The sequence below is a fragment of the Canis aureus genome, chromosome 2 (genome assembly GCF_053574225.1).
Source record: "Canis aureus isolate CA01 chromosome 2, VMU_Caureus_v.1.0, whole genome shotgun sequence".
NCBI lineage: Eukaryota > Metazoa > Chordata > Mammalia > Carnivora > Canidae > Canis > Canis aureus.
Window position 1 is genome coordinate 74,218,499 of NC_135612.1, and position 15,959 is coordinate 74,234,457.

A 15,959-nucleotide genomic window follows, 5' to 3' on the forward strand; every position below is an offset into this window, starting at 1 on the left:
ATTAACCCACATATCAGATTAATCAAATGGAAGGTACCAGAAATCATTTGGAAAATCATTCAGAAGGCACTGAAAGAGAAAAAAATACAGACTTGTATTCTCTGCATTTTAGGTGAACACTATGTGTCTTATCCACTATTAGAGAATGACAAATAACTTAAATGAAAATATGTAGAAAAAAGAAACATTTTCAATGTGTAAATTTTTATCCTTACTCACATACCTAATCTCCATATGATTATTTCTCTACAACTGTCCCAGTACTACTTAGTGTATAAAATAGAATGTGAATATTTCTGAATTCTACAGATTTTAAAAATGTTTCGGCATCAAAAACAGGTAAATTAAAAGAATGGTAAAGGTAAATACTGGCTCATTTTATATTTTTGACTTTCAGTAAAAAACAGTAATGAGAATTGAGAACAGAATAGTGAAGACCAAGATACTTATAATGCAAGCTAACCATTGGGAACTTTAAGAATTTAGGTGTCAAAATATTTTAAATAATGTACACTTCTCCTAGTATTCCTATCCACATTGTTTGAAGCTTGATCAAATAGAAAAACTTGTGATGCATTCAAAGGTAAACAAAAATCCACAAACATGTATCTTCTGGATTATTCAGAGTTAAAAAAAAAAACACATCACAACAAACCACACTAAATGATCATTTGGTAGAGGATGACAATTACATATATATTTCTTAGGTCATTTTAAGGATCTACTACGGGAGACACTATAAAAAATTACTATATATGTAAGTTACATCCTTTCTAGCTAGACTCAATAGTGTTTCATATTAACAAAGTAGGGTAAAAGCTCATTGGGAAAGAAACTATTTCACAAAAGTAAATTCTTTTTAAAAATTTTATTTATTGTTTTTAAATTTCATTTATTTTGTTTAATTCCACTATAATTAACATATAGTGTTATATTAGCTTCAGGTGTATAATATAATGATTTGGCAACTCTACATTACTCAGTGCTCATCATGATAAGTGTATTCTTAATCTGCTTCACCTATTTACAAAGTAAATTCTTTAGGTAAGTGGACTTGGTAGCAATTTTTAAATATTAGTCACTTATTATTTGATACCCACTGGACAGTTTAAATAATTGTCATATGTTTCTATCTTTTACAATAAAACATACAGAATATAATCCAATGTTTTCTTCATGAGAATAACTGGGTTAATCCAGTGGATCTTCTGTCCTTATCATGTCTCCTGTGTAATATCAGATTATGTTAAAATTTCCTCCTCCTTGACCTTAGAATCTATTTTATTTTATTTTATTTTATTTTATTTTATTTTATTTTATTTTATTTTATATTTTAATTTAATTTTAAAATCTCTTTTTAATGGCCCTCCAGTTATTTAGGCAAATTTAGGAATTACTACTAAACACTACTGTTTCTGAGGGTTCCATCTCTAGTGCCCTTGCTTTTGCTTTGGCCAAGTCATTCTCTTCCTTTTGGCTGCAACAACCTAAATAAGAAGTTTTCAAAACTTCTTCCTAGACTCCAAGAGGATGAAAGGTACCAAGAAACTCTGGGAACACAATTCTTCCATCTTCTTTCCACTGTAAAATCAGCACTCCATTTTGTATTCTTTGCCTTAAATGACAGCACTTCCCTTAACTTAGTTGCACAAATCAGAATCATTCTGGATCCCCTTTTTTTTGTACCCCACACCTTTAAGTTGTACCAATTCTACATCCTAAACAGCTCTTGAGCCTGGTAATTTCTCTACCTGCACTGCCAGCAAGCACCTAATTCACTTGTCTGAATACAATAGTCTTCCTAATGGATTTCTACTTTGACTGCTCTAATTCAATTTCCGCAATACAGTTAGAGAGGATCCTCCTTCCTAAGCAAGATGGTACTTATATCATTCCCTGCTTAAAATCCTTTAGTGCTTCCCCACTGCTTTGGGGATAAAATGCAAACTCCTTGGCATAGCCAGAGATTCTTTGTCTTCCCACTCTGCCCTTTTATGTCTGCACTTGAGCCATTAAAGCTCTCTTGCTTGATGTATTTGCTCACGACTCCATAACTAGGTCCAGTCTCCTATCTCTCCTGGGCTATCATGCCCCAGTCTTCTGGGTAGCTACTCAGTATGCCGACCAAGTGACACTTCAGAAAGTTCTCCCAGCTTCCCCACCATCAGCCTGGGTGGGCTACTCCAATTATTTTTATAATGCCATATTCATATATTCATCACAGCCTTCCTCTCATTATATCATAATCACACATTTATTTTTTAACTTACTTCTTCCTCCACTTGATATACCTCCCCAACCCAGAAATTTTACACACAATATGTTCAAGGGGCAGAATGGTTCAGTGAAAAAGGCACAGAACTTAACTCTGTCTCTTATTAGCTCTATGTTAGCCAAGTAGCAAAGGCAAATAAAACTACAATGCAGAAGGACAGAAATTTATGCAATCACTTTAGGATTGTGAGCATATGGTTTTACTTTTTTGGCTGGTTACTTCATTTGTACAACAGGTGTTAGGCTAAATGAGTGCCTTTCCACTCTAAGATCTTGTGGTTATGATTATCAGCAGTATCCTGGATAACAGAAACGTGAAATGTCTCTAGGAATCATGCAAATATAGTATCATAAATATTTGAAACTGCAGGACTTAAGTCAATTGTCAGGTTATGGAATCACACAGATTCTTTTCAAAGTCTACTAGGATTTTTTAGATTTAATTTTCTTTAACCTAGAAAATGATAAGGAAAAAACTTCAGCTTGGTACCAGTAAAACAGAACTCTCTTTTTGAAATCTGATTTCAAGGGAAACGTTTTAGAATGTTAGTTTTCTTGAATTGTCAACATTTCATATGGTTTCACTTCTACGAATTCATATGATAGTTTACCTCTGAAAAGGAAGTCTTTCTTATTAAGGATTGGTAGTACTTTTTGTTTTTATAAGGTAGAGAGCAAACAGTGACTTCTGCTAACAACTGCTAGATGAAATACATAATCCTCAAGATAAATACAAATAAGATAAAATTTATGGCACTCGAACAACAAAAATCTGAGCTTGAGTAGTCACAGCTCATTCTTCTTGTACTTTCAAGGCCTCTTTCTCTAATTCAAGCCTTCAGGATAAGCAGTAAAGGAGGTAGAAGAAATTATAGTACAGTGGTCTCCCTTAACCATGGAGGATATGTTCCAAGAACCTCAGGGGATGCCTGAAACCACAAATAGTACTGAACCCCATATATATTTTTTTCCTATACATACATACCTATGATAAAGTTTAATTTAAAAGTCAGGCACAGTAAGAGAATAACAGATAATAAAATAGAACAATGAAACTGTAATAAAAGTTATGTGAATGTGGTCTAAGTATCTTATGCACCTTCCTTCCTCTCGTGATGACACGAGATGATAAAATGCCTATGTGATGAGATGAAGTGAAGTGAGTGACACAGGCTCTGTGATGTGTAGTTGGCTACCGCTGACCTTCCAACAAGAGGTCAGAAGGAGGATCACCTGCTTCCTGACCATGGCTGACCACGGGTAACTGACACCATGGGAACGTGAAACTGCAGATAAGGGGGGGACCACAGTATATTCCGGTTAAAACTGTACAAAGGGGAAAGTATGCATGCAAATGTGTTCTGACTGATTGCCTTGAATACACTAACTAGATATCTCTCAATTCTAAAATAATGCTAATAATTCTACCATGATTATTTGTAGCACATTTGATCTCACCGAGCACTTTTATCATCTTTACAATAATCCTGAGAGATAGTCAAAGAGGATGTTATCTCCACTTAACAGATATAAGAGAATGGGGTGTGTGACTATGCCAAGACACAGAGTTTTAAAATGTCAGAGCTGGAGGGCAGTCCCGGTGGCCCAGCGGTTTAGCGCCACCTTCAGCCCGGAGTGTGATCCTAGAGACCCAGGATCGAGTCCCACGTCAGGATCCCTGCACGGAGCCTGCTTCTCCCTCTGCCTGTTTCTCTCTCTCTCTCTCTCTCTGTCATGAATAAATAAATAAAATCTAAAAAAAAAATGCCAGAGCTGGAACTCTTACCATGTCTCAGTTAATACATCACCAGAATCTGGCATTTAACGGATACTTAATAGATGTGTAGCAAATGAATTAATTTACATTTTCTGGCTCCTGGCATCTACTGCAAATTTAACCCGCAGCTTTACTAATTCTCCAATTGCTAGGATAGGTTTGTAAGCTGAGTCAAATAAAATTACTAACCCCCTTAGGGACAATGTTATTTAATTGACGTAATTTAGGCAGCCAGACCTTCTGGGTCAAAAACACAAGCAGAAGTTTTTTTAGCTAAGTATCTTTTCACCTACACATTTCATAGGAGTATAGGTAAAATAGCCTTATTGAATAGAATAGCCAAAGGAAAAAACCTACAGACATGTACGTATTAATATGATTAACATAAAATCAATACCCAAATATTGTTGAAATTAGGATACTGATTTTAAATAATCAAAAATAGTTTACCTGGGGTGCAAGAAGAGGTAGCCTAATATAAGCCAAAAGTTTACTGAGATCTTTCCGTCTCTGTTCCAAATCATGACGAACCCAAGTAAGAAGTGCATTCAGTATTGTCTCCTCATTAGGAATGTTCATGTCATCACTCGCCAAAAGCTTTGCAATTTCACTGGCTGGTAATAATACAAATTCCTGGTTTCGAATTACTTCCATGAAATGCTCCTAGAAGGGAAAAGTAGCATATCAACAATGTCGTTTCTTCTATCCATCAGTTTATTTAAGAGTAAATACAAATTTTTGAATCAGGTGCTAAAACATATTTATACGTTCATTAGACCTTCCTTACAATAGCATTACTGTTTCCTAGAAAGAAACACAGTATAAAATAACATTAAACTGCAAATTATGTTGTTACACTGTAAGTGTCTCCATATCAATAGAATTAAATTTTACCTCTTGGTACATTTTATATTTTTTAAGATTTATTTATGAGGGGGGGAGGAGAGAAAGAGAGATAGCACTTGAGCAGGGGGAGGGGCAAAAGGAGAGGGACAGAAAGAATCCTCAAGCAGACTCCCCGATGAGTATGGAGACTGATGTGGGGCTTGATCCAAGGACTCTGAGATCATGACCTGAGTCAAAATCGAGAACCAGCCACTTATCTGACTAAGCCACCCAGGCGCCCTTACCATTTGGGACACTTTAAAAATGGAGCCGGGATTTTTAGGTTTTGCTTTGCTCAAGTTAGAGAATAGTTTTGGCAAGTCTTTCAGGAGGTGGAGGGTAGAAAAAAATGAATTAGACTCTGAGATGTAGGATAGTCTGACATCAAAGTCTAGTTACATTTGTGGTTGCTGAAGAATTTGGTTTATAGTGCAGCCAGTTACCTGGGTGAGTCATGAAGATTTCTCTTACCCAGAAATGGCTGCCAGGCAGGCTGGATTTCCCAGGACCATCCTGTACCACAAAAATCTTCTCCGACTGCCCAGAGAAGACTATATATACTTAGGGCTATCCTGGCTCTGATTGGCCTTGGCCTGAAGAGTGTTTTAATGTAGTTCACAAAGCATTTTAGGTCAGTTTTAAAAATTTCTAAACTGATTTACGTCTGAAGTTCTTTTCATCTCAGAGAAAAAGAGCCAAAGCAAAAGTGTTAACATACAATGTACTGGGATTCCAGGACCCTGGACTGAAGATAATTCAGTTGCAGATACTACTAGAATTAGGCTCCTTATAATTTGAAATGGGGGACAGAAATGACTTTAGCTGTGCGATAATGACTTTTACTAGGTTGTTATGCTAAACAATCCAAAGATATGGGAAATTTACTCTCTGGAGTACAGGTTACAAGTCTTAATGCATGGATTGTTTACTTAGCTATAATATAAATGCAAATGCTACACAAATTGCCCCTTGATGTTTTTCTTATACTTCCTAGTGTGCTGTGGCTGTCTCAGCATACATGGTTTTAGTGAAATAGCTAAGGCCACTTAAATTAGAGCTAGAGATAAGGATTACCAGTAACTATCTTCTATATTAAAATGAGAATTATATGTCCCATATACCTTGCAGTAACCCAAATTAGGTACTGATCTAAAATATATCTTGGGTTGAAATTCCTTTATTAGAAATTCTTAACAGGAAGCCATACATGAATAATTAACTAAATTCAATTGCTTCAATTCATCACGATTTGTTAAAAATGCCCAAATGTATCTATTTTAAATGACTATCATTTTCAGAAATATATTTTAATAAAACCTCAATGTTGGCTTCAAGCAAACTGTTCTACTCAACTGTGTACTGACATTATAAAATAATCTGGTAACACATTGCAAGAGCTATAAAAATGCTGAAGCTCTCAACCAGTTATCCTACTAGCAGTTTAATCCTTAATAAATAATTCACAAGAGGAAAAAAAAAGCTGATGCTTCCCTAATGATGCTTCTCTGTATTATTATTTATAATAGTATAAAATGGGAATTAGCCCAAAGGTCCAGCTATAGGGGGTTGTAACTCAATGGGCTATTAAGCAGGCATTAAACATTTCAAAAACAAAGATCACATAGATACATGGAAACACATTTATTATATAATGTTAAGTAAGATTCTCAAGAAATCAAAATAATCTACATTTCTAATTGCTCAATGGTAGTGTACAATATAATAAATATTTATAACATTTACACCATTCTGACCGTACTGATACAACTATTGCTTTGCATTCGAATGGTATTAATGGCATTACCAATGCAATGGTATTAATTCAAGCAGAAAAGAACTATTATATATATTATTATTTATTTGTTGATTTTCTATTTCAGAACTGTGCCCATTCTGACCTAGTACAATTCATTTTAAGTGAAAATTGAGTCTCTCAACAACTGAACTCAAGGTTAAATACAGAGTGTTTTTCAAAAGTATTACTTGGTGTTACACCAGGTATTTTAGCAGAATTCAGTCTTTTCTTCTAGGTTGAGAACCAAAATTCAAAAATTCAAAATTAAATGCTTATATTTATTTCACAAATCCATAATGCCATTAATTATTTGTAATGATATACCCAGTGTTAGACTTTTGGCAGAGGTTAAAGGACTCATGCCAGGTCACATTCAATGGCAGTCAGAGTAAGAACAAGCTCCTAGATTTCAGGATTATAAGAAGGAACTCCTCATTCTTTCCTACCTGTATTCATAGAGGATGAGTGAATGTCCCAAGTACGTGCAACATTTACTGATTGTGACAACTGAATTCACTATGTGGCATTATGCTTACTTCAGATTTTAAATCTTTTTTTGTGTTGTTGTATGAGCACAGGGTGATATATGGAATTACTGAATCACTAAATTGTACACCTGAAACTAATATAACACTGTATGTTAACTAACTGGAATTAAAATTAAAACTTAAAAAAATCTATTTTGTGATATAAATAGCTATCATGCTACCAAACACTTGCTAGCATTATGCCCTTTCTTCATTTGGAATTAGTTTTTAAGCAAATGAAATTACTGAGGGATTTATTTAAATTGAAGATTGAATTTTGGTATACATTTTCATTGGGTTCCCATAGCAACAATTCAAATCAGACAATCTGCCACTAAATGACTTATTGTTATTAGAATTAAATTTCACCTCTGTTGAAACTGAATAATGTCAGATAATAGCCTTGAGACAAAAAAACACTCAACTAATTGGCTATGAAAATAGCTTTAAAAACATTGAGCTAAATCAATAATAATGTAAAAACTCTGTATGGTTACAGAACATAACTACACTTATCATGGTAAGCCTTGTATAATGTATCGAATTGTTGAATCACTATGTTGTACACCTGAAACTAAAATAACACTGCATGTGAACTTTAATAATAAAAAGAAAGAGCCAAGGGCAGCCTGGGTGGCTCAGTGGTTTAGTGCCTGCCTTTGGCCCAGGGCATGATCCTGGAGACCCGGGATCGAGTCCCATGTCGGGGTCCCTGCATGGAGCCTGCTTCTCTCTCTGCCTGTGTCTCTGCCTCTCTCTTTCTCTCTCTCTCTGTGTCTCTCATGAATAAATAAAATCTTTAAAAAAAATAGCCAATTTAAACTTATATCTAAGCCTTTCTATCTATCAGCCACTGTGCCTCTACTGTAAACAACAGGAGTGACCAAAATGCATACAAATGTTTTCATGTGAATAAAACTCTTTTTTAGGAAAGAGATATTACTTAAATGATAAACTGATTCTGAAGAAAAGAAACCCAGCTTTATTTTAGTCATCTTACTCCTAAAATTATTTGAACCTAAAGTTTAAGGTCAAAATGAGATATCTGCAAGGAAAGATACAGACGTAGGTGGGGAAAAATCTTCCATGAGACTGAATTTAGAAGATGCTAGGTCTATCTGGTATTGCTTTTTGTATGAGGGCTTTTGTTCACTCACATCGAATTCTATGTATTGAATAGAGTAAATTTGTACAATGATGGTAACAGCAATGAGGATATCATTTATTGACTGGGGATACTGTGTGTCAATCACCATTTTAAGTGCGACACTTCTATTAACTCATTTAATCCTCATTTTGAGCTTATGAAGGAGGTAGAATTATCCTTCCCAAGAGTTGTAAACATCTGTTCTTATCATTTTTCACATCTCTATTTCTGTAGTGAAAAATTCCTAAAGTATTTGTCAGTCTCTTCACAGACAAACCAACTTAATGGAAGAATGGAGGAAAAGGTAGACAAAAGCATCTTCTTAATTTTGATACAATCAATAATATGGATAACTGGTATGTTTGTGAGAATGTTCACATTCTTTCTTAAGAGCTATATTGCCCTAATTTCAGGATTTAAAGCAATAGTCTTCGATTTTTGCCCAGCTGGGAAGACCTAACTGCCATAGTGTAACAAGATGGTCATTCCTTAAAAATCCAGATATCCCCACTTCCCCATGTCCCTGTACTATGAAGATTATGGGGCCTGGTCCTAACAATATGCCCTCAATATGCCCTTCTTTTCTTGCTATCCTAGATCAATCTATATCCATTATCCTCCTGAGTCTGAATGAGAACCTCCTCCGCGATTTATTTTGAGCACATAATTTGCTTCAATTCATAAGAACATCTTTCTACATAGCTAAAAAACACTTCTTACATATAATCTTACAATTGTCTTCTTACAATTATCTTACATATAATCTTACATATAATCACTTCTTACATATAATTTTTTAATAAAAAGCCTCCCTTTGATCCTATTGTCTGTACCTCACCAATACCCCACAATCACTGTCACCAATTTCCATCTGTAAATATGTGGGCCATTCTGAAATTCATCCAGTGCTACAAAGTAAAACGTAGGGGAAATCCTGCTCTGCAATGCAGTAGATCTGAAAAATCTTGAATAGGACAGTCCTTGACCACTGTTCTGCCTTTTAGCAACTGTAACAACTCAGGCTGGACTCATAGATCCAGGAGAAATATTACTTGGTGTTCTCTCCTTATAACTCAATGAAAATGTTCTGCAATAGACAGTGAACCTGAACCTCAAGACGTGTGGCAGAGCCATGGGAAAACAGCAGCACGTAGATAAACCTGCAGCATTAAGGAATGAGGTAAAGAGCATATGACTTTCTGCTTCTCAGAGAATACATACCATAGTATAATTGTGAGCCACTTTATGCAAATCTGTACAACCTTGGGCATCAGCAAAAGAACGGATTCCAAGACAGTTGGATGGGTGAAGCTGTTTCATCAAAAACTTACAGCAAGCTTCCACAACCTGTGAAAGCTGAAGGAGGCAAGCTGTAGACAGCAGGCACTCAATATTATCTTCTTTTAATTCAAGGCGGCCTTAATGACAAAAAGACATTCCATGAACCATAGAACTGTATTAACGTTGATGTATAAAATAATCAGTGTTAACAGTAATAATTCTACACAAGAGCTCCTTATATGAATTCTAGACCTAGATGATTTCAGATTGAAAAGACAAAGTACAAAATGTGAAAAAACATGATTAGTTCTGTGACTTCTATTAAAATAAAAAACTAATGGTTTATTTTCAGAATTTTTAAATGATGCTTTAATTAAGTAGCATATCTATTATATATAACTCTCAAATTTTAGGTGCAATAATTTAAAAACATTATATGTCATCTAATTATTATATTAACATTTAAAAATACCAATCATAAGGCTAAGTATGACAATCATTTTATTTCATTTTTAAAATATTGTATTTATCCATTTGACAGAGAGCACAAGTGGGGGTACGGGAGTGGTAGGCAGAGGGAGAGGGAGAAGCAGATTCCCTGCCAACCAGGAAGCCTGATGGGGGGCTCCATCCCGGGACTCTGGGACCATGGGCTGAGCTGAAGGCAAACATTTAACCTAGTGAGCCACCCTTAACAACAGTTTTAAAGATTCTAATATAGAGATTTTAACTTTTATAAAGGTATCACCAGGAGTGATGATTACAATAGCAGAATTCACTGTTAGCTATGTATGGCAGGCTTTACTAAAAGCAGGAAACTGAAATCGAATTATACAACATAATTTTAAGAGGTTTTAGATTTATGTTTTCAGATTTATTACCTGTATATGCATACTGAATCAAAGACCAGAGTGAATTTGGTTCAACACCTTCCATTTTTATTTCTTCTTGTCTTGCTTCCCTGACATCATTAGTAAACATGGCAGCAAAATAATCCGAGACAGAGGAGAGCACCAATCTGAGAACGTACCAGAAGAAAAAAAAAATCAGTGACCACATTAAAGTTGATGTTCATTAATAAATACTGCTTCTTCTCTCTCTCCCTCTCTTTTTAAAATTTGTTACCCACAGAAAGTGCATGGTACTGGGAAATGCATTTTAAGTTTGACAAATTGCTTTATGCTCTAGTTCCTTCCATGGAGTAATAAATTACCATTACTGAAAATTTTCTGCTGAGGTAAATGATTTACCCATTCATTACTCAAATACCATTTTATAACATCCAGAAGAAAAGCTAAAGCCCACAGTGTTAAACTGACTATATAAAAAAAGAAAAAAATCATAAAGGTTATTTTCTGTTTATCCCTTTTGGAAATAACCTAAGGTTTATTTGGTTTTTGTTTTTATTCAATTTAATTGTAGAAGTAGTAGACATATGGGAGAAACTTGAGAATGGTTTTAGCAGGTTGTTTTTAATTTTTGTGATTTATTATTATTATTATAATGTTCACATTTTGTCATCAAATGATAATACTTTTGTTATAACACTACAAAACTATAATATTTTTATAATAGTACATTATTATATATTAGGTACATCTCTGACCAGATTTTTGATAGCCCTATATGAACAAAAATAGGTTATAAATATACATTTTGAAACGTAGATTTTATTTGATGTCTTGGAGATATTTCTATGTTGGCACATTTATATAGATTTACTTTATGTATGTATGTATTTATTTATTTATTTTTAAAGAAATATGAACAGTGAACAGTTGAAGCTCCCTTGCGTTCCCCTCTACTTCCATTCTCCTCCGTCCCAGGAGTACACTGCGGGGTGGTTTGCCAGATTGCTCTCCAAGGTGCTGTGCCAATTTAGATCCCCAGCAGCATTGTACGAGAGAGAACACTTTCCCACAACATTGTCAGATGTTAAAATTTTTGGCCATCTGCAATGTGTTAAATGGTGTCTCGTTGTCATTTTAATCTTCATTCCTCCGATTGCTAGTGAGACTACAGATCTTTTCAAATGGATATTGATTGTTCAGGTTTCTTCTGAGAATTGCCTATTTATTCATCAACTCACTAAAGAAATTCACACCTAATAAGTACTGGGCACTGCTCTAGGTCCTTGGACACATGCGGTTCAAACAGAGTGCGCAAGGACAGAATGTCAGAGGGCAATGGCCATCACACAGGCCACTGGGCTCTCACAGTAATGTGAGGAGTCATTGGAAAGTTCGATCATAAGAGTGACCAGATCTGAGTTCTATTTTAAAGGATCACTCAGATAGCTGCAGAAAACAGAATGTAGGGGAAGAGAGTAAAAACAGGGAGACCAGTTTGCAGTTTCTGCCACTGGTAACCAGAATGAGATGGTAAGAGTTCACACATATGTGGTAGTGAAGTAATGAACTCTGTTGTAGAAACAAAGAATTTGAGATGTCTCTGAAATGCAGGTTGAGGCATCTTCATCTTTTCTAATAAAATGCAGGTTGAGGCATCTTCATCTTTTCTAATAAACCCACGCTCATAACACAAACTTTTTGTCATGTTCTAATAGCATCTCAATAAATGTATGCCCACTGAATCACTGGGAACTAAGACCAAGCCCATTTTTTCCTAATGATTTCACTTCCACTTTGGAAAGTTTAAGAAAATCTTTGGGACAGAATGTAATTAGTTTTTAAAAGCATTTAAAAAAAACCCTTAGGGGTCATAACAGTGATTAATACAGAACAATTCAATATGGAATTATCAAAAGAAACATAATGAATTGTTCTTTATTAAACATCTCTTTCCTTATTTAAAAAAAGATAGTACTTTATTTGTGTTAAAGGCTTTTGTTCCCTAACATCACTGCTTTTCTTACTTCTTGGAGATCAGGAAATAGAAGTTGGGATAGATGTTGCTATTTTAAAACTGCAGTTTTTGCCATTTCATTCCACTAGGTTTTCTGCTTCTAAATATTCAGCTCAAATTTCCATTGAGTTTGCTTATTTAATTGGTAGAATTTAAGAGAAAAACTGCTCATAGAAGCTGAAATCTATACCAAGTAATACTAACTGATCTGAGGTCAGTGTGTTTTGTTTTTGTGTTTCTACAAAGGAAAGTGACTCTTTTGGGGTCATTTAATATATAATAATTTCATGTGCACTGTTTTCTTCGTAGAAATCCCATGAAAGATATCCCTTTCCAAAAGCGTATGGAATAGTTAGTTGGAGCAATATCTCAATGTACATATAAGTAAATTAGTATGGAAATATTTCTCACATATAGAGATTTAGAAAACAATTACCTATGCGCTGGAATTCTGCGATCACCAGCAACTAGAATTACATCACACAACTGTTTATGCCTCAAATAGTTTTCCATCTTTTTAAATGTTTGTTCAGCATGATTAAGGGCTTGGAAAAATTCATCTGATGAACATGGCTCCATAGTATGGCAGGATGATAATGTCTGACTACTATTGGAAGTCCTGAAAAGAAAGACAACACATCTTTTGAAATATTGCTATCACATTGAAAAGATCTTTTCTATCAAGTCCTTTAAAAACCTTTAAATGTACTAGAAGTCATCAATGCTGCCAGTCAATAGTAACATGTAATCATTCATCATTTTTGGCTTTTAAATTCAATGATGGCTCAAATTCTAGGTGTGTCTTGTAAAAATTGTGAGTGAATGTGACATGTTAGTTAATTACTACATATATTCTTTGTGGTGTCTATTTTTGAGATTTTTTTGCTGGTCAAAATAATTTCTCTGTTGAAAAAGAGCCAAGCTATATTCATAATGATAGTATATCTCCTAACATTATATTTAAGGGTATAAGAGATCATTCTTTGGAAGCAGAAAGGCAATGAAACTATTTTAGAAACATAAGTCCAAGCCATCCTTAACTTAAAAATGGGTTATAGTCCACAGTTCATTTATAGGATAACTGTTAGAACATAAAACACAGTTGACCTTGGACCAATATGGGCTTAAATTGTCTGGGTCCACTTATACATGGATTTTTTCCAATAAACATAGTGCAGTACTAAAAATGTATTTTTCTTCCTTATATTAGTCTTAATAACATTTTTATTCTAGTTTACTTTATTGTAAGAATATAGTATATAATACGTAAAACACAAAAATTTTATGGACTCTTCATAATATTTGTAAGGTTTCCAGTCAAGAGCAGGCTATTACTAGTTAAGTTTTCAGGGAGTAAAAAGTTCTATGTGGATTTTTTACTGTATGGGTGTTGGTGTCCCTAATTCCCACATTGTTCAAGGGTCAACGTATACTGTAATAAAAACAATGTTACAAATAATTCATTTGACTCTCTAGCCTGTCTTCAAAAGCCCAGATAACCTGTAACTTATATTATAGGTAAAAGAAATCTGATGGCCTAACTTAGGTATCTAAACATTATATGAAATTTCCAAATCATTAATTTGAAAGTAGGAGTTCTATGGTTTCATTTGATTTACTGATGGAAATGGTGAAAAAGTAAAAGGGTTACTATTAGGAACTAAGTCCTAGGTCTACCCCTCCCTGCACCGTCCCCCACCAGATCACTTGAATCATGTAATCAACATCCATTGGCTATGCAATTAACTACCAATAACACCATAACTTAATTCTCATTTCTTGTCAGATCCACTTTTAGGGATATTATGATTCTGACAAATGCTTTGTCGATTCAATCCTCACTGTATCTTGAGATTATTCTTAATATAAACATTTAATAATCTTATCAAAAAAGAAAAAGTCACTGGATCTTTCACTTTTAAAGTAGAGAAGGGAAGTCATGGAGATTAAGTGCTTTGCCAGGAGTCACGCAGTTTGTTCATGACAGAGACAGGGCTGTCACAGAGACCACTATGTGTTCACTTTTAAAGCCCTTTTTCTTTTTCTTTGGAGAATATAACTAGACCGCATTACCAGCCTCTCTAAGACAGGTGTGGTCTTATAATGGAAACAAACTGCATCACGTCCAGGGTACCGTGGCTAAGAGCAGGTGTTCCTTTCTCGTGCTTTCTTTCTCTTTACAGGAGCTGAGTGAAGAGGAGGGCTTAGAGGAAGGAACAGATAAACATACACATGGAAGGTCACCCAGGTAAGAACATTCACATAAGTTACACTCACAAGAATTCTCGCATTGTATGGAGATTTATCCATTTCAGCAGAAACTCTACCTAAATTCTCCCACCCAACACATTTTTAATGCATACAAATATGTAATGCATACAAAAATGTTCTTGGAAAATAATTGTCAATAACAATAATACAAGCAAAATATATATTATCTGGAATGCATGTGTTTATACACTATGAATATTATTGGTGTAAGGACTTGGAAAACCCAGGATAAGATACTCAACATGTAAGAGAATTATTATAAAACTATATTGAGTAATGTGTAATTATAGGTTGCTTACAGAAATGAATGAGAATTAAAAATCATTTTAAAATCTAGGAGAAGGGATCCCTGGGTGGTGCAGCGGTTTAGCGCCTGCTTTTGGCCCAGGGCGCGATCCTGGAGACCCGGGATCGAATCCCACATCGGGCTCCCGGTGCATGGAGCCTGCTTCTCCCTCTGCCTATGTCTCTGCCTCTCTCTCTCTCTCTCTCTCTCTGACTATCATAAATAAATAAAAATTTAAAAAAAATAAAATAAAATCTAGGAGAAAACATAATATGAGCAATGACAGATGATGGTAATTTTGGTGAAGAACAATTTGAAGATTTAAAACATATTGCAATAAAATGAAGTTTTATATTGTCAAAATACTGACAAATGATTAGAAGAGTTTTACTAATCTAATAATGAAAGAAAATTAGAATTTTTAATTTTCATAAACCACAAATTCTTTCAAGAACAAGATTAAGTAAGGAAATCAAGTACTTCTTTCTTAGGGTTCCTATATTTTGTATTACATTTCTTATATTAAATTCTTATTGGTGGCAAGACAGTTGAATGTTTTTGAGTTAGCTGAATGTTTTTGAGTGATGAATTGCCATCATCCAAACATAAATGCTAATCAGTGTTAACTTTTGAAAGACCAATAGAATTTTATAATAGGATTACAAGGCTAGTTTTGATGTTGGTATATAAGCCTAACTAATAAATCAGCAATACCTTTTCCTATCAAGAACTTTCAGGATGCTTGGCTCTTTAACTTCTGGAATGAGTAAGAACAGCCTGAGGACACTTTCAGCATCTGTGTTCAGAGCCTCATTCCCTAAGACTAATTCACTACGTCTGAGATGGAACCC

General features: G+C 34.6%; 1 protein-coding gene and 1 long non-coding RNA gene across 8 annotated transcripts in view; one reads left to right on the forward strand and one right to left on the reverse strand.

Annotated features, from left to right (window-relative positions):
- The window catches only part of LOC144302109 (uncharacterized), a 72,625-nt gene that overhangs the window by 44,521 nt on the left and 12,145 nt on the right, over positions 1-15,959 (forward strand). Inside the window, exon 2 of the long non-coding RNA XR_013368991.1 lies at positions 14,735-14,799. This is a non-coding gene — a long non-coding RNA (uncharacterized LOC144302109). The remainder of the gene's footprint in view (positions 1-14,734; positions 14,800-15,959) is intronic.
- Positions 1-15,959, reverse strand: part of KLHL5 (kelch like family member 5) — an 85,647-nt gene that overhangs the window by 38,902 nt on the left and 30,786 nt on the right. For all 7 annotated transcript variants that reach the window (XM_077879447.1, XM_077879483.1, XM_077879473.1 and 4 more), the window contains 4 exons: positions 12,988-13,170; positions 10,568-10,704; positions 9,627-9,823; positions 4,502-4,714 (listed from right to left, as the gene is read on the reverse strand). In XM_077879447.1, the coding sequence (XP_077735573.1) occupies positions 4,502-4,714; positions 9,627-9,823; positions 10,568-10,704; positions 12,988-13,170 (730 nt within the window). The remainder of the gene's footprint in view (positions 1-4,501; positions 4,715-9,626; positions 9,824-10,567; positions 10,705-12,987; positions 13,171-15,959) is intronic.